This window comes from Budorcas taxicolor, chromosome 21, assembly GCF_023091745.1.
Source record: "Budorcas taxicolor isolate Tak-1 chromosome 21, Takin1.1, whole genome shotgun sequence".
Lineage (NCBI taxonomy): Eukaryota > Metazoa > Chordata > Mammalia > Artiodactyla > Bovidae > Budorcas > Budorcas taxicolor.
In genome coordinates, this window is record NC_068930.1 from 24,370,889 (window position 1) to 24,397,373 (window position 26,485).

A 26,485-nucleotide genomic window follows, 5' to 3' on the forward strand; every position below is an offset into this window, starting at 1 on the left:
CCCAGGGAGTACTGTTAGCATTCCCATCTCACAGATGGGGAAGCTGAGGTTCTGAGAGATCCCGTGGCTTGCTACAGTCCCCAAAATAACAGATGGTGCTGAAATTCTAATTCTTATGGAAAAACTGGTGTGCCTCATCCCTGGATTCGAACCACTTCACAGAGCAAGAAACATAAGGGACCAGGACTTCCCTGGTGGTCCAGTGGCTAAGACTCCGTGCTCCCAATGCAGGCAGCCTGGGTTCAAACCCTGGTCAGGGGACTAGATCCCACATGCTGCAGCTAAGGCCTGGAACAGCCAAGTAAGTAAATAAACATTTTTGAAAAAGAAAGAGACACAAGGGACCAGTGAAGAGGAGCACAGTTTGCAGAAGAGAGATGAGGCCCGTTTACATTCATTGCTGGACCCTGGTTAAAGTCGCTGGTGAGACTCGAAGGTGGTGCCCGTGCTGGGCCCGTGAGTGCCCTCCACTGCAGAGGGTACTGCCCCAGGGACACTCCCAGCCCCTGGGATCTGGAAGTCATTGGCCGATTTAAAAGCACACGCAGGGTGTGCCAGCTGGTGTCGCTTTCTCATCAAAATGTATTGATGCTGCAGCCCAACCCCTGGGGAGGAGACAGCAGCATTGTGCCCAGCTGAGCAGGGAGGGGAGCTGCAGCTGCAAGTTGGCATGAGAGGAGGGCTCAGGGCGACGAGGGGATGGTGGCAAGGGGCCAAAGCCCGGGGAGCTGGGCTACAGCCAGTGCATGTCTGTGGGGCCTTGCCAGGCAGCCTGCCAGCCAGAACCCAGAGATGGGAGGAGCTTAAGTGCTGCTCCAGGACGGGGCGGGTGAGACCTTGGGTTCAAGCTCCACTGGGCTTGGCAAGAGGCCCCTCCTCCACGGCCGGGAAACAAAGCAAAGCCATGACTCCCAGAGTAGGACTGTGTGAGAGCCAGGATCCCCTGGGTGGAAATGAGAGCCAGCAGGCCGGGCTGGGGGCAGGCTGGCAGGAGCCATCCGTGCCCCAGGTCAGGGCTGGCCTGTGCCTGGGTGGAGGCTGTACCTATAGATGGTTAATGAGTACTGACAGCTCAAGAGGCTGACTGTGGTCTGGATGGACCATTGCACGGCCAGCACTTGCCCTGAGCCCACACTGCCTTAGTCCTTTGTAACTGAGCAGGTTACAGATGCCTTATATTTTTAGCCACACTTTGCTTTATTTTCTCTCGTGTGTGTGCATGCTGGGTCGCTTCAGTTGTGTCCGACTTTTTGCAGCTCCATGGACGGTAGCCTGCCAGGTTCCTCTGTCCATGGGATTCTCCAGGCAAGAGCACTGGAGTGGGTTGCCATGCCCTCCTCCAGGGGATCTTTCTGATCCAGGGATCAAATCCATGTCTCTTGTGCCTCCTGCATTGGCAGGTGGGTTCTTTACCACTTGCACCACCTAGAAAGCCCCATTTTCTCTTGTAGCCTTTCTTATTTCTCTTCACCTTCTCCCCCTGATATGTGCATGCTAAGTCGCTTCAGTCTTGTCCAACTAACTTTTTGCCACCCCACGGACTGTAGCCCGCTAAGCTCCTCTGTCCCTGGGATTCTCCACGCAAAAATACTGGAGTGGGTTGCCATTTCATATTCCAGGGATTTTCCCAACACAGGGATATAACCTGCACCTCTTATGTTTCCTGCTTTGGCAGGTGGGTTCTTTACCACCTAAAAAACCTGGAAAAGCTCCTATCCCATACCCACCCCCAACTCTGGCCCATAGCTAGTCTCGTTTTCTTCTTTCTGCAGGTGAGGTGTTTTATTATTATTATTATTATTATACTTTTACCTTTTGGTCTCCTTGCTTACCCCCACCCCTACCCCACAATAATAGGTATAAGGTAGAAATTTACATACAGGAAAATGCATAGATCTTCAGTGTACAGATCAAAAAAGTTAAATCTGTTTACACTTGGGAAACCAACATCCTAATTAAGATACAAATTACTCTTGTCATCCCTAAAGTTTCCTTGGCTGCCTTCAGACATGTGGCCCCATTTTGTCTGGCCTCTTTGCATATATTCCTGTGCGTATTTTGGGCTTTCCCGGTGGCTCAGCTGGAAAAGAATCTGCCTGCAATGTGGGAGATCTGGGTTCGATCCCTGGGTTGGGAAGATCCCCTGGAGAAGGAAATGGCACCCTACTCCAGTATTCTGGCCTGGAGAATCCCATGGAGGGAGGAGCCTGGTGGGCTACAGTCCATGGGGTCGCAAAGAGTCGGACACGACCGAGCTACTCCACTCACTTTCACTTTCACTGTGTGTACAGGAGAGAGAGACCCTTAGAGAGAGAGAGAGAAGTAAGAAGAGAGAGGATGGATGGGGAATGACTTGTGTGAGTGTGGACAGAGAAAGGAAGCCAGACTTGACTGCATCCTGCTGGCTGGGGGCACAGAGGAACCGTTGGTTTTCGCTTTGTCTCTATCTACACTCTTTCCAAGTGGCCCCCTGAGCTCTTTATAAACACCGGCGTTCTGGCTGAGAAAGACTTGCCTACATCCAAGGGTGGCAGAGGGGAACAGGAGACACAGTGTTGGCCTGGGAACTGCTCTTCAGCCCACAGGAAATCAGCTCAAATGAGTTTTGTCTCTGTCAGTCATCCTCCTGGTTTTTTTTTTTTCACCCTGGGGAGAACAAATTAGCATGCCAGCAGAAGACAGGGGAGCCCACAGGGCCCAAGGCTGCCATGCTGGGGCGTGAGTTAGAGGGCTTGTCTCCAGGCCAACAGGTACCGCATTTTGTCCGCCCTGTGGAGGCCCTACTGGAGTGCCATGGGAGGCAGTGGGGGTTTGAGGGGCAAGACCCGTCACTGTCTTCGAGGGGCTTGCACTGAGTTGGCAGAAGACACACTTGAAGTGTTTGAGTGGGATATAATTAACTACCAAGCGAGACTACATCAGCCCTGCCTCCTCTCAGAAAGGAGCACCCATGTGTTGCCAAGACACTCCGGCAAACCAGCCTGGTTGCTGCTTGAGGGGAGACCTGATGTGGAGATTCTGGCACTCAACAAATTCTAATCAAACATATGCCACTCATCAGGCCCTGTTCTAGGCAATAGCAGTAAGCAGAAGATAGAAGGAAACACTATAGTTAGTTGTCATTCAGTAGCTAAGTGGTGTCAGACTTTGACCCCATGGACTGCAGCATACCAGGTTCCTCTGTCCTCCAATATCTCCCAGAGTTTGCTCAGATTCATGTCCATTAAGTCAGTGATACCATGTAACCATCTCATCCTCTGCCACCCACTTCTTTTGCCTTCAGTCTTTGTCAGTATCAGGGTCTTTTCCAATGAGTCAGTGCTATAGCTATAGCTAGGACCTTGATTTCAGTAAGATTTCTTATAAATTTTTCACATTATTGTTATTGTTGTTATTATTATTTTTTTGGCCATGCTATGTGGCTTGTTGGATCTTAGTTCCCTGACCAGGGATTGAACCCAGTAAGACTGCAGAGTCCTATCCACTGGACTGCCAGGGAAGGCCCTCATATTATTATTATGGATAATATGAGGAAATGTGGGCTGAATGGTGCAGTAAGGAAGACACCATAGCTAACACATGATTCAGCCTACAAAGGATGTTGTCAGTTTCGACCTGGACGGAGGTCTCCAGTAGGCTCTGGTTTTGGAAATGTCTCCCTCAGTTTTCCCCTGCAAATTTATAAAACACGATATAAAAACACCCATAACTTTCTATATTAACCAGTTGTTAAAACTCTGCCACAGTAGCACTCACACTCTTTCTAATACACAAATGCACCCTCACAACCCACTTGTTTTGGCTTAAGCGTATGAAAGTAAGTTGTAGACATCATGATACGTCGACAGACCTCAGCAGGCATCTCCAAAGAACAATGACATTCTCCTAAGAACACAGTACCATTATTGTACCTAAGAAAATGAACAATAATGCCATAATATCATCTGATACACAGTGCGTGTTAAAATTTCTCAGTTGCTCTGTGGCTTTTTTTTTCCTTCAGGATTTCAATCAAGGTTCACATATTGCATTTGATTATCATGTCTTTTTCATTTTCTTCTTCTTTTTTTTTCTTCTTTTTCGTTTTCTATCCTAAAACAGTTCTCTTGTCCTTTTTGTCTTTTCATCAGTTTGACCTTTTTGAAGAGTCCAAGCTATTTGTCTTGTAGAAGCTGAATGTTTCCTATTGCATCCTTATGATTAGATCTGGGTTACATACTTTTGATACAATTGTTGATGAGTTGTGTATTTTTTATTGAATCATATCAGGAGGTGAATGATATCAGGTAGTCCCACTACCAATGATGTTACTTTTGGCCACTTGATTAATATGGTGGCCACTGGGGGAAAAAAAAGATAGTGGCCATGCTCCCTTAGAGAAACATTTTCCCACTGGTCATTAGTAAGTCATCTGTGGGTCAGACTTTGAGACTTTGTTTCCTTTTTGGGTTTTTTTTTTGGCTGTACCACACAGCATGTAGGATTTTAGTTCCCCAACCAAGGATCAAACCCATGCTTCCTACAGTGGAAGCTTTGAATCTCAGCCACTGGACAACCAGGGAAATGTCAGAGATCTTGTTAACATAGTTTCCTAACAATCTTCCACCCAAAGGTTTGGCATCCATTAGTTATCCTTGCTTGAATCTAGATTTTCTAAGTCTATCATTTCCTCTACGTCTATCAGGCAGCAGTTTTCTATAGAGAAAATTATTCCTTCTAGCCCTTTTCTTTCTCTCTCTGCTTTGCTGAGTTTTACTGTAGACTAATGGATTGTTTCATTTTTATGCATTAGAATCCATTACTTCGTTATGCTTTCTGATGCTCAAATTGTCCCAAGTTTGGTCATCAAGCTGGCCCTATATCCTTTTGACATGACCCCATTAGTCGTTAGTCACTTCCTTGTTTTCTGGCCCAACACAACGTCCCAGGTTCACTTTGTAGCTTCCCTTTCATTTCTCCAAGGAGTTCTGTTGCCTGTTATGGAAGAGTGATATTTAGAAACCAAGAAGTGGGTGCTAGGTCTGCTCATCTGATATTTTTATCAGTGACTTGAATAATGGTCAAGAATGCTTATCAGATTTATAGATGACTCAAAACTGGGATGGGAAGCCAAGTGTATGATAGAATCAATATTCACAGTGACCTCAACAGGATGAGATCTGGACCAGAACCGATGTAAAGGAGATCAATACAAAGTCTTGTGCGCAGGTTAAAAAAGTTAATTGCATCATTTCTGGTTTCAGGGAATTCCAGACCAAAGTTGATATCAAAAAGGAGCTCTAGTTGTCAGTTGACATGGGCCTGCAGTATTCCGTGACTCTGAGGCTGCATTCATTTATTCATTCACTCAGCCAGTACTGACTGAGAGTTAACCATATGGCAGGCACTGTTCTAGAGGCTACAGATAGCTTATTTAACAAGCCAAAGGAGCAAAAATACTTGCCCTCCTCAGTCAAGATTTTTTGAGGGTGAGAAGGCAGGTGGGAGGTTCAGACAATAAAGAAAAACCACAACAAATAAGCAAATCATAGAGTGTATTAGAAGATGATGAGCACTTCGAAAAAACATCTCAGGGAAAGGAGAATATTGGGGGAACTTCAGATTCTTCAAGAAGGTGACCTTTTTTCTTTTTTTTAATTGGAGTATAATTGATTTACGCTGTTGTTTTAGTTTCAAGAGCACAGAAAAGTGAATCTTTTATACAAAATCATGCATCCACTCTTTTTTAGATTTTTTTTTTCCCATATAGGTCATTACAGAGTATTGAGTAGAATTTCCGGTGCTATGCAATAAGTCCTTATTAGTTATCTGTTTTGTACATAGTGGTGTGTATGTGTCAGATCCAGTCTTCCAATTTATCCCTCCCTCCCCTCTACCCTACAACCATAAGTTTATTTTCTACATCTGTAACTCTATTTCAGTTTTGTAGATAAATTCATTTGTGGCCTTTTTATATTTATTTTTAATTGGAGGATAATTGCTTTAAATGTTGTATTGGTTTCTGCTGTACAACAAAGTAAATCACCCTCAAGTATACATATATCCCTTCCCTCTGGAACCTCCATCTCACCCCTCTAAGTTGTCACAGAGCGCTGGGTTGAGCCTCCAGTGTTACACAGCAACTTCCTATTAGCTATCTGTTTTACATATGGTAATGTATAGGTTTCAATTCATTCCACCCTCTCCTTCCCAGCTGTGTCCACAAGTCTGTTGTAGCCTTTTTTTAGATTCCACATATAAACAACATCATACGATATTTGTCTTTCTGTCTGACTTAACTTCACTCAGTATGATAATCTCTAGGTGCATCCATGTTGCTGCAAATGACATTATTTTGTTCTTTTTTTGTGACGAAGAAGGTGATCTTTGAGGAAAGATTTGAAGGAAACGAGGAACGCAATCACTTTCTGGGTAGAGAACTCCAGGCAGAGGGAGGAGCCAGGGCAAAGGTCTTAACACAAGCGTGTTCGTCCACGTGAATGCCTGGGGTAGAGTGACTGAGGGGTGGGGAGAGCAATGGATGATGCAGTGGGCGTGGGGGCGAGGTAACCTGGAACCTTGCACACTACTGTAAGAACCACTGGAGGGTTTCGAGCACAGGAGTGCCATGACCTGACTTTATTTTTGAAAAGCTCATTGGCTGCTGAGTTGAGAACAGTTTGAGAACAGCTCAAGGGTAGTCAAAGTGAAAGTCGCTCAGTCGTGTCCGACCATTTGTGACCACATAGACTAGAGTCCATGGAATTCTCCAGGCCAGAATATTGGAGTGGGTAGCCGTTCCCTTCTCCAGGGGATCTTCCCAACCCAGGGATCGAACCCAGGTCTCCCGGATTGCAGGCAGATTCTTTACCAGCTGAGGCACCAGGAAAGCCCAAGGGTAGTCAACGCTATGGTTTGGAATCCAGTAGTCATGTACGGATGTGAGAGCTGGACAATAAAAAAGGCTGAGCACTGAAGATTCAATGCTTTCGAATTGTGGTGCTGGAAAAGACTCCTGAGAGTCCCTTGAACTGCAAGGAGATCAAATAAGTCAATCCTAAAGGAAATCAACCCTGAATATTCATTGAAAGGACTGATGCTGAAGTTGAAGCTCCAATACTTTGGCCACCTGATTTGAAGAGCTGACACATTGGAAAAGACCCTGATGCTGGGAAAGATTGAAGGCAGGAAGAGAAGGGGATGACAGAGGATGAGATGGTCGGATGGTATCACCGACTCGATAGACATGAGTTTGAGCAAACTCAGGGAGTTGGTGATGGACAGAGAAGCCTGGCATGCTGTACTCCATGGGGTCGCAAAGAGTCAGACACGGCTGAGCGACTGAACAACAACAAGTATAGAAACTTCTCAGGTGGTGCTAGTGGTAAAGAACCTGCCTGAACGCAGGAGATGCCAGAGATGTGGGTTCGATCCCTGGGTTGGGAAGATCCCTGGAGTAAGAAATGGCAACACCCTCCAGTATTCTTGCCTGGAAAACGCCACGGGCAGAGAAGCCTGGTGGGCTACAGTCAGTGGGGTCACAGAGTCGGACACGAGAAGCGGGCAGTAACTGGGACCCCAGGAGGTGGTAAGTGGTCAGATTATAGATTTGCTAGTGGATTGAGTATGAGGAGCAAGAGAAGAGAAAGGAATTAAGGTTTTTAACCTGAGCAATTCAAAGACAGACTTGCCATTAAATGGGATGGAGAGGCTCACACTGATGGAGCATGTTCTGGAACCACATTAAATTTTAGAAACCTATCAGATAAGACAGCCTTGTAGAAATGTCAAGGCCATTTGGAATTTAGGACAAAGGTCCTAGGTACAGGGCTTCTCGGGTGGCACAGTGGTAAAGCATCCACCTGCCAAGGCAGGAGGTTCAGATCTGATCCCTGGGCTGAGAAGATCCCCTGGAGGAGGAAATGGCAACCCACTCCAGTATTCTTGCTGGGGAAAATCCCATGGACAGAGGAACCTGGTGGGCTAGTTTATGGGGTCACAAAGAGTCCAACATGACTGACTGAGCACACACCTAGCTACAGACAGAAGCGTGGACGTCACTGACTAAAGATGTTTTGACACCATTGATACGGCAAGGTGTCCCAGGCCTGGGTAATGCTAGAACTATGGGTAGTCGGTGCTGCCCACGTGCCAGGCAGAATTCTGTGTCCCGTGCTGGACAACCCTTTAAAAAGGGGGCCACCAGTCTAGAAGGTGGAGATACAGAGATCATGGAAGCTTGGCTGTGCGTGAGGAGACCTGGGACCATGTGAGCACTGTGCCCACCCCTTGTCAGTCACCCTGTGGGAGGCCCTGGGAGTAGGGCGAGAGCCAATGGTGCTGGCTCTGAGAAAGCTCATTGTGGGCTGGGGGTGAAGAGGAACTTTCCAGCCACTGCGGCTAATTCCTGGAGAAACTGTCCCTACTGCCATGGAAATGACTGGCAGAGGTTTTCCAAGTCCTTTTGACTTGGACTACAGGAAGAATTACATTTTACTGTGATCCTGTGCAAGGGCTTCCCCGGGGGCGCTATTAGAAAAGAAACTTCCTGCCAGTGCAGGAGGTGTTAAGAGACACGGGTTTGATCCCTGAGTTGGGAAAATCCTCTGGAGGAGGGCATGGCAACCCACTCCAGTATTCTTGCCTGGAGAATCCCATGGACAGAAGGGCCTGGTGGGCTACAGCCCATGGTGTCGCAGAGTCAGACAGGACCCAAGCACCACAGGAGGCATGCACGCAATCCCGAGCTCACTTGAGAAAAGCTGAACTGGGCTTCCTAAATGTTCCTTATCCTTTCTATGATCATTGCACTTTGATATCTTCCATTCAGTTTCTTTGTTTTAATGTTAATAGGGATTCACTATTGGAGAAGGAAATGGCAACCCGCTCCAGTGTTCTTGCCTGGAGAATCCCAGGGACTGTGGAGCCTGATGGGCTGCCGTCTATGGGGTCGCACAGAGTCGGACACGACTGAAGTGCTTAGCAGCAGCAGCAGCAGCAGAGATCCACTAAGGGATCCTGTGCGCAGTTTGAAAACCCTGGTCTCAGCACAACTGAACTCCACCCCTGGGGACGCAGGAGGACCGGGGGTGGGTGCCTCTGGGATTCCAGCCTTAGGGAGTACTATCCGCTGCCAGGCCATGTGCAGTTGTGGAGAAAGTCTCACGTCCTTGGCAGTACATTAAATCCTATTATCCCACTTAAGCTAATTTTGCCCGGATTCCCCCCCATCCGAGGTCTGGCTTCGTGTGAACAGAATTCCAAGCGTGGATGACCACGCGGGCATCTAGATTAAGTGTCAAGCCTGGAGTGAACCCTCAGCCAAGACCTAAAGTGGACCGACCCATGCAAAAATTAGGTGCAGAAGCAGCTAGCCCCGGAGTCCGCAGCAGCTCGGCGGAGTTCATTTGGTTGCCGATATGTGGGTGCCAGGAGCACTGGAGGGGGGGGCGGGGGCCGGCAGGGATAAAGGGAGAAGACACGCGCTCACAGTGGAGACCCACACGTATTCCCAAACAAACGCGCTGAGGGTCCCCGTGGAGCCGGAAGGGGCCGGGGCGGCGGTGGGAGGGTCTGAGAGGTAGGGGCGGGGAACCAGGGGTCTGCTTTCCTCCGCGCCCCCGCGCTCCCGCGGCCTCTGCTGCTGCTAATAGCCCGGCTTGGCTCCTGCCTGGCGCGCGCCGAACTAGGTGCACCCCCGCTGGCGCCCCTGGAGCCTCCAGGGCCCAGGAAGGAGGAAGGGGAAAGGGGCAGGTCGGGCCAGGAGCTGAGCCGAGAGGGGCTGGACCAGCCGGTCAACTTCCTCCTTCGGCCCCTCCCTGCTGCGCTCGCGGGCGAGCTTCGATCGAGCGGGGCCGGCGGAGGACCGCGGTGCCGGGGAGGGGGTAGGCGGAGGGGCGAGCGAGCGCGCAGCCCACGTGACCCCGCTTCCCACCCCGCTCCAGCCCCCCAGGTCCGGAGGCGGGGGCGGCCGATCCACTCCGGGGCTGGACCTCGGGGCGGGGCTGCCGCCCGCGAGTGCTGGAGAGCCACCTGAGCCGAGCCCGGAGGACGCCGTCGCTCCCCGCGGTCCGAGTCCGGCGCGCCGCGATGGGCCGGGGGAGCCGAGCGTCCGCCCCGCTGGGCACGCTGCCGCTGCTGCTACTGCTGCTGCCGCTGCTGCTGCTACCGCCGTCTCCCTCTCGGGCGCTCACCGCTCGGATCAGCCTGCCTCTCGGTGAGTGCTGGGCGACCCCGCGGAGGACGCGGGCGCGGGTCTGGGGGAGGGGAGGGGGCCGGAGAAGTGGCTCTGGCGGAGGTGGTGGTGACAAAGGAAAGGGGAAGGGAGGGGGTCTGTCGGAGGCTTGGGGTCCATGAGGAGCCCTCCTCCTCCCGGCACGCTGCTGGGAGGGAGGGAGGGAGGAGAGGGGAGCTGTGGAGCCGCAGGTCTCTTTCTTCCGTTCTTTTAATGGGCTGGGAGGGGGTCTTTGGGCCGCTCCCTCGCCCCCTGGTACGGCGCCCTTTCGGCGGTGACGCTACCCGCATGTCCCGCACCCCCGGTGCTGGCTGCCCGCTGGTCCGCCTGTACATCTGCTTGTCTTTGATGCTGACCAGAGCCAGCCGCGGTGCCGCCCCCGGAGGGCGGCGTGGGGTGGAGGGGCCCTTGATGCCATCCGGTAAACACTGGGGTTCTGGTGTTACAGCAAGTCAAAGCAGGACTCGGGAACCGCGGCGGGTGCCCCATTCTCCCTCCGCCTCTTCACTCTAGCGGGCCGGCTCAGCCTGCACCCCCTGCCCAGACGTGGTGGGATAGCCCCAGGGGCTGGAAGCCACCGAAGGACCCCCTTCCCGGAGTCACCCGCTAGCACCATCCTCCTCGGCCAGGCCCCCTGTCTGGTGCTCACATCTGCTTCTGTGGCCCCCCTCCCTTCCCGCCCTCCACTCTCCGCGATCCTTACTTCCCCTGGTCCTTACTTCCCCTTTCGTCTGGTTGCTGTTCCAACTCTTTGAAATCAGAGGCACCTGGATTCCAATCCCATTTCTGCTACTGAGCAAGTGAGTCCTTTCTTCTCGTGCCCCTGTTTGCTCATCCATAAAATGGGCACTGTCATTGGATTTTTTGCAAGACTATCTTGGAGATTTCATGAGACTAGGCAACATATATCGGTGCCCAACAGATGTTGTTTCTCCAAGCTGTTCAACTTGTTGGTTGTCATACTGAGTGAATTAGAATAAAGGATGTATAGAATAGAGTTTACAAACCAAAACTGTACCAGGCTTCCTTGTTTTTACAGCGTCTCCACTTCTAAAAGCATTTCATTTACTAGGACTTCCCTGGTTGTCCAGTGGGTAAGACTCAGAGTTTCCAGTGCAGGGGGTGCCGTTCGATCCCTGGTCAGGGAAGTAAGATCCCACATGCCTTTCAGTGTGGCCAGAAATTTAAAAAAATAATTTTAAAAAAGCATTCCATTTACAATAAGAAAGAGGAGCCGAATCGGTCCTTAAAGTAAGTCCTGGCCACTGGGGAAACTCTGTCTGAAACATGGCAGGATAGTACTGAGATGATGCCCTGGGTTCAAATCCTGCCTCTGCCTCTAGGTAACCATGTGACCTTGAGCAAGCTGCTTAACCTCTTTGGGGCTTCATTTCCTCATCTGTAAAACAGGGATAATGATAACACCCACCTCAGAATTGAGAGGATTAAATCAGCTTGTTTGAAAAGTCCTTAGGACAGGGCTTGGTACATAAAACCCGCTCCGTCAGTGTTAGCTATCATTATTGCCACGTGTCAGCATGGGCTTCGACACATCCTGCCCAGAGCCGGGTTGATTCTGCCCCCGAGTTGGGGGGGCGGCAGTGCTGGGGCATTAGTTTGACTACAGCCCGTTGAGCGCTCCAGCTGGGTGACTGAGGCTCACAGGTGTATCCGGATCCAGGCCTGCTGCCTCGCTGCTCTCGCTCTTGTGGCTACTACTCCCTTTCCCCTCAAACTCTCTCAGCTTTGCGAGATGGTGAGCTGAGGAGGGGTGCAAAGGCTCTGATGGGCTACTTCCGGCCCTGGGAAAGCTGGGGCGGCTCAGGGGGGTGTGTCAACTGTAGCAGGTATTGTGTCCACCTCTGAAGCTGGCTGGGGACCACTCATAGAATGGTTGACAGAGAAGGGCAGGAGAGGCAGAGAGGGGAGCTGTGAGGAGGAACTGAGAGGGCCTGCTTCCTGAGAGCGGCTGGAACACTTGGTTGGTAACTACCCACACCGAAGGCCTGGCCCACTCCCACACATCCGGCGCCGTGGCCAGGCAGTAGTGCAGGCTTGTGTCACACGCCAGCACCCCTTGCACAGGTCAGTTTGGTGCTGTGGTGTGGAGGTCTGTGTACTCCTACAAGTCCTGTGGTAAAATCCTAACCCCCTAAGAGAAGACACTCGGGCTCGCCTGTGAGGACTGTGCAGGCGCGTGCGTTTGCTGAGGCATAGAGGTGGCCAGCTGAGGGGCCGAGGGCCTGAGATGCCGTTCGTAGACTCTGCTTTCAAAGCTGTGGAGCCTCGAGAAAGAGATTTTCCACTGTGTGCTTGAAGCTGAGTCTGTGCACAGGGGTCCTCTTTTTCTTTTTTTCTTTTAATTAGTTTGTTTAATAGGCTGCACCAGGTCTCAGCTGCAGCATGCGGGGGGTCTTCAGTCTTTGCTGTGGCATGTAAGGTTCCCTGACCAGGTAGGGAACCCAGACCCCCAGCGTTGGGAGCATGTAGTCTTAGCCCCCAGGCCACCTGGGCAGTCCCACCAAAGCCTGGCATCGTTTAGCAGCACCTGAGTGCATGAGTGTGAGTATCCACACTTTGCTGAGCTGCACTACACCCAGAGTGTTGTCTCCCTGGCTTCGCTCCAGGTCCTGAATCCCCATTGCCCCGCTTCCGTCTACATGCAGGTCCTCCCAGCTGCTGGGAGCCCCAGAGGGGAATGCCCTGGGGACTGAGCGGGTGCACCCTCAGAGTGTGGCCTGAAGCCGTTTCCTGTCTCATCCCTGGGGGCTCGTTAGATATTCCTGGCAGTGAGCCCATGCTGGGCAGGCCTGTGGTGACCTTGGGATGTTGGGCTTGAAGCCCCAGGCCCCTCCCTCATGGAGAACACACCCTTCCTCCTACCACCTGCCCTCCTATTCAGAATTCCTACCGAAACTCCCCAAAGGCCCTGGGTGCCTAGGGCGAATGGCCTGTGTCTGTGGTTTAAAGCAGAATCCTTAGAAGTCTGCTCCCTTTGTATGGAGCCCTCGTTGCTGTTGATCAATAGCAAACGCCTCCGGCCATCAGAAGGGGGTGCCCCACTTGTGGTCTCACCCAGTGAACAGGAGGTGGGGAAGGAGGACTGGGGGCTCCAGGGTCAGCTCAGGCAGCAGAGGCCTCAAGGGGAAGTCTCTTGTCCGAGTGAAAGGAATGCTTCAAAGAAGAGTGTGACTGTGTGGTCAGGAGAGAGGCTTTGCAGGGGTCAGGAACAGGAGAGATGCGGACTGGAAACAGGGCCCCGGGTGTGCAGTGCCGTCCAGCCTGGCCATGTGGGCAGAAACAAAACAACCTGCTCCTCTGCTTGTGAAAATCACATTGGGTCCCCTTATTTGGGCAATTAAAGGAGCTATGAAGCCCCACCACCACCCTCCCCAGTCGCCTCAGAAGTGCCTGGCTGGAAAACTCTGGACACAGTGTTTCCAATCTAGATTGCACAGAAACCCATAAGCCTGCAAACTTCAGTCAACAAAACCGCATTGAGCAGAGAGGACATTGCATTGGCCTGAATCAGCTATTTGTCCCCTGACCCCGAGCGGGCACCCGAGGTCGTGGCTGCCCTGAGAAGTCCCATGCAAGCCGCTTTCTTTCTTTCTTTTTGGCCAGGCCACTTGGCTTCTGGGACCCTTACTTCCCTGACCAGGAATCGAACCCAGGCCCTCGGCAATGAGAGCATAGAGTCCTAACCACTGTACCACCAGGGAATTCCCCAAGGCGCTTTCAACGTCTTTTCCTGGCTGGTTCCTGGCCTCCCTCCTTGAAGTGGCCTCAACTTGAAGGTGAACATTTGTCTTCAGCTCTGCCTGGTGGGCTGGCGTCTCCGTGGCCCTACAGTTGCAGCTCGGCGCTGAGGGGCCACGGAGACGCCGAGCTGCAACTGTGGGGCTAACAGCCAACTGCACAACCTGCGGCCAGCACCTGGCTCCCGCAGGCCCGATTTCACATTGACAAGATGGGAATAATAATAGCAGGACCCACCTCTCTTGGTTCTGAGAGGATTACGTGAAAAACTGTATGTAAAGTGTTTGGCCTGGTGCCTGGCACGTGCTCCGTCCCCAGTAAAAGGCAGTGGCTTCTGTTCTCTGTGGTGGTAATCTCTGCCCGCCTTCCTGGGTGAGGTTATTTGTATCAGTTTGGTCGATAGAGTCTGAGCACTGGCTGTCTGCAGGCCCTCTGTTTGCTGCTAAGATGATCTGGCCTGGGAATGAAATAGTGCAGACCCCCTGCCTTCCCTGGGGGTAGGAGAACAAGCAAGTCCATCCTTTCCACACACCTTCCCCCACCACTGCTCTAGGGCTGATCGGAGGCCATCCCTCAGGGTCCTGCTTAACTCAGTCCACTTTTCAAGTGCTCCTGGTTCAACTCTTTCAAAGTCCTCCTCTGCCCTAAAACCTGGTCTGCCTGGGGCTGGACCACACCTGTCCCTCCTCCCTGCCCCTCACTGCTTCCACTCTGCCCTCTGAATAACCCGTATTTGTCTGGGTGTTGAAATGCCAGTGTGCCAGCCCAGCAAAAAAAACAAACAAAAACTCCGAGGTTGCGTAACTTCGGCCACAGCTGGATACACCTTCATGTTCATCCCCCAACATGGAAGGAGGGGATGGCACAGGGCCTGGAGAAAAAGCTGGACTCAGGGCATGTCTGTCACTCTTTCCTTTGTCCGCTTCTAAGGACATATAAGCCCACTCCCCCATCCCTGGGTGCTTAGGATTGGAAGAGCAGCTTCTGATGTGGTCCTTGAATAAGTAATAGGTTGTATGTTTCCATCTGGTGAAAAAACTACTGAGGTCACTGCTTGGATTGGGCAAAGGAGCCAACTGATGCCCTGATGGCCCAGCGATGGTCGGAAATAGGGTACACTCAGCAGATCCCTAGGGGATTCCCAGGTGGTGCTAGTGGTAAAGAACCTACCTGCCAATGCAGGAGACATGGATTTGATCCCTGGATCAGAAAGATCCCCTGGAGGAGGGCATGGCAACCCACTCCAGTATTCTTGCCTGGAGAATCCTGTGTACAGAGGAGTCTGGCGGGCTACAGTCCACAGGATTGCAAAGAGTCAGACATGACTGAGGTGACTTAGCAAGCAAGCCAGGAGCAGATTTGGCCAGGAATGTGGTTCCCTGGAGACTGGGGCAAATGTCTCAGCCAGATGTTTGTGCAACAGGTTAGAGCCAGCTTGGAGATAGATCTTTGTCTGGCCTCCAGGTGTTTTAGAAAAATTTTATTTAGTCAGCAGTATTTAAAACTCAGGAAATTTTCTGTAAAAATCCAGATTTCCAACTCTTCTGAAGACCTGTTGAGACTTGGTCCTTGTTCCACTGAGCAGTGAGGGTCTGGGTGAAGCAGCAGCTACCCCTTCAGAGGGGTGTCTGCCTGTAGACACCAATCTGTCCCCCTTGTCCCCCTTCCTAGTGGGCTTCAAGGTGGCCAGGGGCAAAGATGAGGACTTGGGGGGGGGGGGGGCATGGGTAAGGCCGATCCTAATTGTTGGTGGCCCCTAATCTGGGAGCTTGTCACTTCCATGGACTGCATTTTTTTTTTTTTTTTTGGTCTTCTCAGTAGCTCTGCAAAGGGGCTCCCTCCCAGAAAAGGCAGGTTATCGTGTCTGGCTGATCAGTGATAAAAGTCAGGACTCACACACATGTCTTCTGACTCGTTTCTAGTCGGTGGCCTTCCCTGGCTGATCAGCGATAAAAGTCAGGACTCACACACACGTCTTCTGACTCATTTCTAGTCGGTGGCCTTCCCTGCCTCTCTGCAGTGCTTTTAGTTGTCATGCTTCCCTCTGGACCCTGGGATCCCAGGACTGAGCTTTTGGGGAGGCCACAGGGAGAAGCTCTGCTCCTCAGACACACTCTCGAGAACGTGAGGCTTCAGGACCTCTGGACTGCCCCTTTTGAATCTGATGTCCATCCCTGGCCCAGAGCACCCCAGACTGGGACTTGGGACTCTGTGAACCGTTCATTCAATCAACAAATGTTTATTTAACAACTCCTTGGCACTTACCTGGTCAGGTGATACAGATACTGGATACAAATAATAAGATAGCTTTTTTTTTTTTAAGGGCCACTTTGTTTTTATTTATTTGTTTCTTTGGGCGTGCTAGGTCCTTGTTGTGGCATGAGGGCTGTCTCGTTGTGGCACATGGGCTGGGTTACCCTGCGGCCTGTGGAGTCTTTCCGGACCAGGGATCGAACCCAAGTCCCCTGCATTGCAAGGCGGATTCTCAGCCACTGGACCACCAGGGAAGTCCCAGTAAGACAGTTTTGATCCTCAAGGATCCAAGCTTGGTGAGGGAGACAAGCACCAGAGGCCCATCCTCGACAGACAGTGTGGCCAGTGCACGGCCGAAGTGTGAACAGGAAGTGATGGGTGCACAGAGAAGGGCCCTTGCCCAGCCAGGGATTCAGGAAGGCCTCCTGGAGGAGGTGAAACCGGGCTGAGTCTCAGAGGATGAGTAGGAGTTAGTCAAAAGGAAGAGCGTTCCAGGTAGGGGGACTGCCTGGGTGAAGGCTGGGGAGGAGAAATAGGACCCTGAGTTGCAGTTAGCTCTCCTGAAATGGGAGGGGGACGTGGCATGAACTGGTGAGTTAGGGGCTGACGCTCTGGATCATAGGACAGTGACAGTTCCCAGCAGCAGGGCAAGGGCCAAGGGCCAGCTGGCAGCTGCCCCAGTGGCCCAGGTGAGAGAGGGTGACGGCCGGTGTAGGACTGAGGTAGCGGGGGTGGTGAAGGGAACAGACCTTGATGGCATTGAGGAGGGCACTTGTCCGGATGGGACCGTGGACCTGGTGTCCATAGTGAGAGAAAGGGAGACAGGAAGCTCACCCCCTGGCTTTCCAGCCTGGTGAGCCATGCCCCACAGACACACAAGATCCCAAGTCGAGGAGTGGTCCGGGAAGGGGCGGAGGCGGGAAGGCGCCCATGGAGGGTCTCCACATCATGGGGTCTGGCTTGTACTGGGTGAGAGCCTGGGGAGTCACCAGGGTCCAGGACATTGAAACAGAATGAATGTGTGGCCCAAGGCCCAAAGGCCCAACCCCAGGGAACAAGAAGGCTCAAGAGCAGGAAGGCTGGAGAGGCTGGAGGTGATTCGTAACACTGACTGGAGCCAGTGGCCCAAGTTCGAATCCCAGCTCCACCAGTCTTCCTAACTGCGTTACCGAGGGCATGTCAGTTCACGTGAGCTTTGGTTCTCTCCCCTGCAAAAGGCGGATGGTAATTCCTACCTCATAGCAACCCAGCCAGGATGCCCGGCAGCAGCCCTTTTATTTAGAGTGCTGAGTCAGAGCTTGAAGGATGAGGCCCAGGAGGAGGATGAAGGAGACATGAGGAGACCCCCCCCCCGACCCCCCCAGCCAAGGCCGGCGTGGCAGACACTCAGGGACCCCCGCCAGGCCCTGCCTCTTGGCGCCAGGGTTTGGCAGGGAGGCGATGCCCAGGCCCTGTGAGCGTGGGGCTGGTTAAGGCCTGACTCCGGTCAGGGAGTGAGTGGGAGGTGAGGAGTGGAGACAGCTCTGGGTGGCTCTTCTCAGGAGTTGGTCTGAGAAGGCGAGGAGGGAAGCACACAAGCTTCTGGGATGAGAGATGGAGGTTGATGACCCAGCACTTGGTTTCTGAGGAGATGGGGGGCACCGGGGTGAACAGTGGGAAGTTGAGGCTGTTTATGCCTGAAAGCCCCAGCTTCCTGAGAAAAGGGGAGGCCTCTGAGAGGAGGAGAGTGGGGGTACGGGCCTCAGCAGAGAGGGGACAGCCCGCCCCTTAAGCAGAGGGCTGCAGGAGCTGACCTTGGTCCTGGGTGGGATGGGTGGGGGTGAGGCTCCCGAGACAATGGCTGCTCATGACAGGTCCTGGGTTAAGACTTTGCTGGCCAGATGAACACAGGAGAGGGTGTCTGTAAAGGGCTGGGGGGCCGCCTGGGGGTGGCAGGAGCACTTGGCCGGCTTGGAGCAGCAGCGAGCCAGGAGCCAGGCCTTTCCTGAGTGTGCCCGCCCCTTCCAGGCTGGGTTCCCTCGATTTTCTTTCTGTCTTTCTCGGAAGCACTTCCGGCACATAGCCCCCTTCCCCCACCACGAGTGGCCCTTCCCTGTCTGGTCTGGGGACTGCCCTGGCACCGGGGTGGTGACAGCAGAGTCGGGCCGCCCTGCGCGGTGCTGGGCGGTGTGAAAGGAGGGCACAACATGGTGCTGAGTCAGCGCTCCCGGCCAGGAGGGCGGTGCTCCGGCTGGCGCAGGTGGGTCCAAGGGTCCCTCCCGTGTGACTCCCTGCGGAAGAGGTGCTCCAGCAGAGCCTCTCGCGGGGGCTCTCTTGTCTAGGGCCCAGACAGACCCCTCTCTGGGGACCTTGGGATTCAAGCTGACGGGCAGCCGGCCGCCCCCAACCCCCCCACACCCCTGGCCCGCTGGGGGCAACTTCCAGACTCTGACTCCACAGGGAAGCTGATGTCTCTGGCTCAGTCCTGCTGGGGCCTGTGGAGGGCGGACTGCTGAGGCCAGGTCAGCATCCGCTGTGGCGCCCCCCCACCCCAGCCACAGTGCAGGGAAAGGTGGGGTGGGGCTCTGAGTCACGGGGGCCTGCCGCAGCGCCTGACTGGCAGGGTGGGGATTGCCCCGGGGTGGGGACAGAGCTGAGACCTGTTCCCGGCTCACCCCGGGCAGCTGGGCAGCTCCAGGCTTCCGGCTGAGTCAGGGCCCAGGGTAGGAACTCCAGTTGAGGCTGGGGGCTGAGCTGTCGCCGCATCACTTCCGGCTGAGAGCGCCAGTCCCCGAGGGTGTGGAAGTGGGGGCCCTGCAGGTAGCTCTGACAAGCCCAAGCTGCACTCCGCCCCCCAGGCCAGCCCCCATCTCGCCATCTCGGAGCCCTGGAGAAGCCACTGGCTTAGGCTGGCCCTAGGCTGGACGGGAAGGTTTCATCTCACCTGGGAGAACCGGCCACAGCTTCAGGCAGCCTGACCTTCTCTGCACTGGACTAACCCGCTGGGCAGAGGACGTGGAGGGCATCTGAGCAGCACAGGACACTTTCTGCCACACACAGGGCAGGGCAGACGCTAAGACTGACCCTGATGTGTGCCCCAGCGCTTGGGGAGCTGAGTGCGTAAACACCCTCCCCCCTTCAGTCACCTCTGCAGATGGCACCCCGGAGCAAACGCGCAAGCACAGACAAGCCCTGCAGTAGGGTGTATACACACACAGACACACCCACACACACACAGAGGCAAGCTCAGGCAGGAACCCCACTCAGAACACTGCTGAGTAGGAACCCGAGCACACGCGCGTGGACACACGCACACACACACCACATGGGCCTGTGACCCCAGCCCCTGTATGAGCCCACGCCTTCTGCTTGGCCATGAGACCCTCGCTGGCTCGGCACAGGCAGAGGTTAGAGGCGCCCAAGGTGAGGACCAGGGAAGCCCAACTCTTCCAAACAGCCCTGCTCCTCTGGCAGCTCTCGCCAGGCTGGATTTTCCTGCAGGGCTTTCTGATTTTGTTTTTGATCTTCTGGAGTGTTGATCATGCGCCAGACACCGTGCCAACACTGCGATAACGTGTGCAAAGTTGTTTTGAGCGAAGCTTTCAGTAAATGTGGGTTATTACGTGTATTACTATTTACATGTCTAATCTCATTTCTTGTAACTACCCTGAGAGGCAAGGTGCTATTATCCTCATTTCACAGATAAGGAAAACAGGGCGCCTAGATTTGAAGTGGCTGGTCCTAGTGGCACACAGACAGTAAGTGACAGAGGCAGGAGTTGAACCCAGGTCTCTTGAGTCTGTGCTATTTATTTATTTGGCAGTGCTGGGTTTCAGTTGCAGCATGTAGGAATCTAGTCCCCTGACCAGGGATCGAACCCAGGCCCCCTGCATTGGAAGCACGGAGTCTTAGCCACGGACCACCTGGGAAGTCCCTCTGAGTCTGTGCTTTTAACTTCTGGCTTGCTGACACTCCCAGCGGGCAAGCGAGTCCCACTGACCGGCCCTGGTGAAGATCACAGGGTAAGAGGGATTGTGGATGGGCAGGACTTCAGGACACCCTGGCACTCTGAGTCTGAGAGACGTGGGGTGGAGGCAGCAAGGGGCAGGATCCCCAGAATGGGAATGTGTGTGAGGGGACCCCTCGCCTGCTTCTTCAAGGTGTTTTCTGTCCCGTGGCGGTTGCATTGACTCCCAGTGTGACCAAGGAGCCTTGGGGGCTCCTGAGCAGCTGGCGAGTTTGGAGGGCGGGGCTGGACCAGGGCCGGGCAGCTGGCGCCTCAACTGCCCCTCCCACCTGGCTGTGACCCTTGGCAAGTCTCCCCACCCCGCATGCCCCCAGGCCTGAGCGAGGCTGAGCTGCCACCTGGACTAAAGCTTATCTCTGACCTCTGGCATTCTTGTGTCTGGACAGATTCCAAGAGCAGCCTCTACCCAGGCTTAGGGGAGCTGCCGCCTTGGTAGAAATGCGCCTCCTCTGTAGGCAGATAAGCCCTCACTGTCAGGAAACTGGAGGGCTGCGAAAGGATGAGGAGGGGCCTTCCCTGGTGGTCTACTGGTTAAGAATCTGCCTGCCAATGCAGGGGACATGGGTTCGATCCCTGGTCTGTAAAAATTCCACATGGCTCGGGGCAACTGAGCCTGTGCACACAACTACTGAAGCCCGTGGGCTCTAGGAGCCTGTGCTCTGCAGCAAGAAATCTTGGTCTGTGAGAAGCCCGTGCATCGCAACTGAAGAATAGCCCCTCTCACTGCACCTGGAGAAAGCCCGTATGGTAGCGAAGACCCAGTGCAGCCAGAAACTAGCTAATTAAAAATAAACAAAAAATACTAAAATAAAAGACGAAGGACTTCAGTGGCCATTTGCTCTGGTCTCACTGACTCCTTGTGAGTCCGCTGTGAGTTTTCTTTTCATTATCGCCATTATGAGAAAACTCCAGTTCAGTGAGATGGCATCTACCCTGCCCTAAACATGGTGCTTCTCAAAGTGTTCTCTGTGCGCCTTCTACTTCAGAATCCCCTGGGAGCTCAAAAACTTGGACGTTCTCAGGCCCCATCATGGGCCAGCATCGTCAAGAATCTTCAGGGTCAGCTCATGGAGCTAGAGTTTAGGTCTTCCAGGTAGTTTTGCTGTAGTTTGTAGACCCAAGAGTCCAGGGAGGAGACCTCCTGAGTTGGCCTTCCATCACACTTCTGTTTTTTTTTTTTTTTTCCTTTAAAATTGGAGTATAGTTGATTTACAGTGTTGTTAATTTCTGCTGTACAACAAAGTCAATCAGCTATATGTATACATATACCCTTCCCTCTTGGACCTCCCACCTACCTCCAGTCCCACCCTTCTAAGTCATCACTGAGCACTGAGCTGGGCTCCTTGTGCCTTACAGCAGCTTCCCACTAGCTATCTGTTTTATACTCGGTAGTGTATATATGTCAATCCCAATCTCCCAATTCATCCCACCACCCTCAGTTCAGTCATTTCAGCTCAGTAGTGTCCAACTCTTTGCCACCTCATGGCACGCCAGACTTCTCGGTCCATCACCAACTCCTGGAGCTTGCTCAAACTCATGTCCATCGAGTCGGTGATGCCATCCAACCATCTCATCCTCTGTTGTCCCCTTCTCTTCTTGCCTTCAATCTTTCCCGGCATCACGGTCTTTTCCAATGAGTCAGTTCTTCGCATCAGGTGGCCAGAGTATTGGAGCTTCAGCTTTAGCCCTTCCAATGAATATTCAAGACTGATTTCCTTTAGGATTGACTGGTTTGATCTCCTTGCAGTCCAAGGGACTCTCAAGAGTCGTCTCCAACACCACAGTTCAAAAGCATGAATTCTTAGGCGCTCAGCTTTCTTTATAGTCCAACTCTCACATCCATACATGACTGCTGGAAAAACCATAGCCTTGACAAGATGGACCTTTGTTGGCACAGTAATGTCTCTGCTTTTTAATATGTTGTCTAGGTTGGTCATAGCTTTTCTTCCAAGGAGCAAGCGTCTTTTAATTTCATGGCTGCAGTCACCATCTGCAGTGATTTTGGAATCCAAGAAAATAGTCTGTCACTGTTTCCATTGTTTCCCCATCTACCCACCACCCTACCCCCTGTCAACACATTTGTTTGCCTCTCTATTCCAGCCCTGCAAATAGGTACATCTGTACCATTTTTTCTAGACTCCACATGTATGTGTTAGTATGTTATATTTTTTTCTTTTCTTCACTCTGTATGACAGACTCTTGCTGTGGGGCTTTGTGTAAATTGCTTACTGATCCTGAGTTTCAGTTTCCTCATTTGTAACCTGGGGCTAGCAGCAGTTTCTATCTCACAGGACCATCGTGGGTACCCAGTGACTTAATAAGTACAACACGTTGACCCAACACTTTACTGGTGGCATCTGTGGTGGCCAAGCAGAGGGGTCTCTTGGTTGAGGGGAGGGGGAGGGGGATGGTTCTTCCCAGGGCAGAATGCAAAATGACCAGGCTGTTTGTTCCAAAAGGCTGACCAGCTCATCAGCTCAAAGTACAAGCAACATAATTGGGCCTCAATTATGTGTTGGGTTTTATGGTTGGGAAAAGTAGGGGGTTAGTGCTGGAAACTTTCCTTGGGCCTGCCAGCGTATCCTTTGTGTATGTGTGTACGTGCACTGCGCCAAGCAGCATGTGGAATCTTAGTTCCCTGACCAGGGATCGAACCCACACCCCCTGCATTGGGAACTCGAAGTCTTAACCACTGGACTACCAGAGAAGTCCCCCTTCCAGTGTGTAGAGTGCTAAGAGGAAGTGGTGAGGGGTTGGGAATTTGAGGCAAAAGATGTGGAATCTAGTGTGATCTCAATCTGAACGTAAGAGTTCAGAGAGGCCTTAACTTCTCCAGACCACAGCTGCCCTCTGTGGTTTCTGCAACAGAGTTCAGGCTCTGGACAGTGGGCAGGACTTTGCCCTGTGAGTTGCCAGTGCAGCCCGTGTTCCTGCTCTGGTTCTAGACTAACAGGCCTCCTAGCTGCAGATTCCCTCATAGATTCCCACACTGGTACCTTGTAGTACTGCCTTCCCGCATCAGGAGACCTTGTGAGGAACAACAGCCTGGGGAACTCCATCATTCCTATTCGCTAGAGGGATTTCCCATTATATGTGCTGGGGAGTCCTAATGAAGGGCTTTCTTCAGCATGAACAGCCAGGTAAAAAGCCTGGCTCCCCCCAAAAAGGCTGTTACGTGCTCTTCCTCTTGAACAGTGAGGACACGGTAACCTGATTTTCCTTTTCTCTTTGGCCACTGGGAGGCTCAACATTAAATGCAGAGCCCATGTCTGGTAGCTGCCTGAGGACCTTATGACCCATTGATGTGAACCCGTCCTTCCTTTCTGGTTTAGATGCTTCCTTCAGATTTTTCTTCCCCCTCCGCTCCTGACTTTCAGCATTTATATTTCACTACCTTCTTTTCTTCATGTTTCCTTGCCCTTTGTGGAACCAGGCTGGGGGTATGTAAAAATGTTCACCCTGTAAACACACATGAAGCTGTCTTCACAAGTGCTTTGTTGGCATGGTGCTTTTTTTTTTTTTTTTGCTTCCTCAGCGTCATGAAACTGTTAGCATGATTGCAGTCCACTGGTCAGTTACGAGATGCTTGGGGTTGGGCATGGTGGCTGCTTTTTGCTTTGTTTTTCTTTTCTTATCGGCTGCTTAGAATTTTTTAAATGATTTCCCTCCAAATCCATTAGTCACTGAGAGCACAGGCGGTACCCTGGTGGATAGATGTGTGTGTCTATCTTCTTCTTCCTTTCCTTCTAATTTATTTCTTTCGCATTGCACAAGTGTAACCTATAGAATCAAAAAAATGATAACAAATGCAAAGGGAAAAAAATTACCTAGAATTCTACCAGGATACCACTTTTCAGTATTTTGTGATTCATCCTTCTTGACTTTTTTTTTTCTATGTTTATGTTTTTCCCACAAAAAAATAGAATCTAACTATGCATAGTGTTTTTTCATTTTCATTTAATAGTAGATAACTAGTATCTATCCTTGTTATTACATATTCTACAACAATGAAAGACACTGGAAATTTATATGATATATACATGCACATAGTATTTTTTTTTTTCTTTAAAGCATAGAAAGACTTATTGTCAAAAGCAGTAATTGCCTCAGTCTTCCCCAGCCGCAGGCAATTTTAATCAGTTAGACTTCTTGTTACAGAGTGGTTCCCTCCACTGAAATAAAATGTTTACTCCACGATTTCTTGGTTTATTGGATTTACTGACTTGCCCCTAAGAAAAGTAAAGGTTTCTGTCACCCTTCCCTACTTCCTCCAAACATTGTCTGCCTCTATATTTGGTTACCTCTGCAACTTAAAATGTAAGTAATATGCTTAAGCCTCAAGTGCTTGTTCTACAAACCATAATCTCTTGTGGCCCTTATTCTCAGAGGCCCTTCCTCTCAGAGGAAGATACGGAGACTGCGTTTTCCTTGATTTCCTTTCACCTCCCAGCATCACAGTGCTTGTCTGATGTACATTCAAGTTTCTGAGGTCAAGGTTATTAGCATTTACGTTCTGTTTAATAACCATAAATCGCCCGTGAGTGACCCGAAGCAGTGCTGAAAACTGAAGGCTGGCTCCCTGTGTTTGCATTCCTCTGTGACTCACGATCACTGCTGCCCATGGGGGTGGGCTGTGCTTACAAGTCCTTCTGTTTGGATCTAATGCCACTCAAAGGAGAAAGAGACTTTCGTTTCTTACATTCTGTTAGATGCTCGAAATCCATCACTTTCTATTTCAGTTCACTTAATATTTTGACCATGCCTTTCTTAGATAACTTGGCTTGTTTGTCCGGAGTTGCTAATACAACAGCATTTCACCGGCTGCATAGTATTCCAGCGTAGAAAGTGTTGAGGTTTATTTTCATCCAGCCCCTTGTGGTTGGATTTGAGGTGATTTCAGTCTTTCATTAACATGAATGGCACTGTAACTAATGTTCTTTGACGTTCATCACTGTGTGTTTGTTTCATACATAACGTTTGAGAATCCAGGAGTGCTGCCTCTCTTAAATCTGACTGCCGGTCCTCAGCCCCACGCACCCACTGCCTTGCTGATCTACCTTCAGCCGCATCGGTCTGTTCTAGAGGTTGGTGTAAGAGCGTTCTCAGGGGAGGAGTGGCCCCCAGGTAATGTCCATCATCCTCTCTCCAGGGTCTGAAAAGCGACCATTCCTCAGATTTGAAGCTGAAAATATCTTCAACTACACATCCCTCCTGCTGAGCAAGGATGGCAGGACTGTGTACGTGGGTGCTCGAGAGGCCCTCTTGGCACTCAACAGCAGCGTCAGCTTCCTGCCAGGCGGGAAGTACCAGGAGGTCAGATGATGCTCAGGGCTAGGCTGGGTGGAGGGTGCTGGTGGGGTGGGGGGTGGAACTTCTGGGCCCCAGGATGATGCAAATGGGGGAGGGCTGAAGAAAGGGAGGCGGAGCCTCTGCTCCCAGGGGGAGGGGCAAAGAAATGGGAGGCGGAGCCTCTGCTCCTAGGTGCACACTGACCTTTCCCTTTCTGGTTCCCCAGCTGCTGTGGCCCGCAGATGCAGAGAGAAAGCAGCAGTGCAGTTTCAAGGGCAAGAACCCAGAGGTGAGCCAGCACCTGGAGGTGACCTGGGCTGAAGGAGGGCTGGAGGTGGTAGGTCTGGGCCCAGGATGGAGGCTGGAGGTAGGAGCAGATGCTGCCGGCTGTAGAGGAAAGGGCACGGGCTTCTGAGATGGCCAGACTCGGGTTTGTGTCTCGACTCTGCACTTATTATCTCTGTGATCTTGGACAAATTGATTTGCCTCTCCGAGCCTTAGTAAAATGGGGGTAAGGATGGCTGTCTCACTGGACTCACCACAAGGATTCAGTGAGCTAATACATATGATAAGGGCCAAACAGACGTCAGCTTCCAGCAGGAGCAGTGATTGGGTGGGGGTGGGAGTCTGTCCCTTTGAGGATGGTGCTTGATGTGGCAGGCCTGACATATCCCAGCTTGGTTTTGGCCAGACCAATGAGTGGGGACCGGTCAGCTCAGAGTTCTTTGGGAAGACTCCCCACAATTCCCAGAGGCCTCCTGGTCCTGAGTGCAGCAGGGGGCAAAGGTGAAGGTTAAAGACCCCAGTCTTGGGGTCAAGACACAAGTTCAGGGAATTTCATGGGGTCCAGCGGTTAGGACTCCTACTCCCTGGTCTGGTAACTAAAATCCCATAAGCCAAGTGGCATGACCCCGCCCCCCAACACCAAATGTTTTTTTTAAGACACAGGTTCAAGTCCTGACTGC

The 26,485-nt window shown here is 52.0% G+C and overlaps 1 protein-coding gene across 2 annotated transcripts in view; it reads left to right on the top strand.

Annotated features, from left to right (window-relative positions):
• Positions 1–26,485, top strand: part of SEMA4B (semaphorin 4B) — a 91,358-nt gene that overhangs the window by 54,431 nt on the left and 10,442 nt on the right. Inside the window, exons 2-4 of one of the 2 annotated variants that reach the window (XM_052659751.1) lie at positions 9,924–10,195; positions 25,381–25,544; positions 25,747–25,809. In XM_052659751.1, the coding sequence (XP_052515711.1) occupies positions 10,069–10,195; positions 25,381–25,544; positions 25,747–25,809 (354 nt within the window). In that variant the 5' untranslated portion in view covers positions 9,924–10,068. The remainder of the gene's footprint in view (positions 1–9,923; positions 10,196–25,380; positions 25,545–25,746; positions 25,810–26,485) is intronic. The other variant, XM_052659749.1, reaches the window with a different exon arrangement.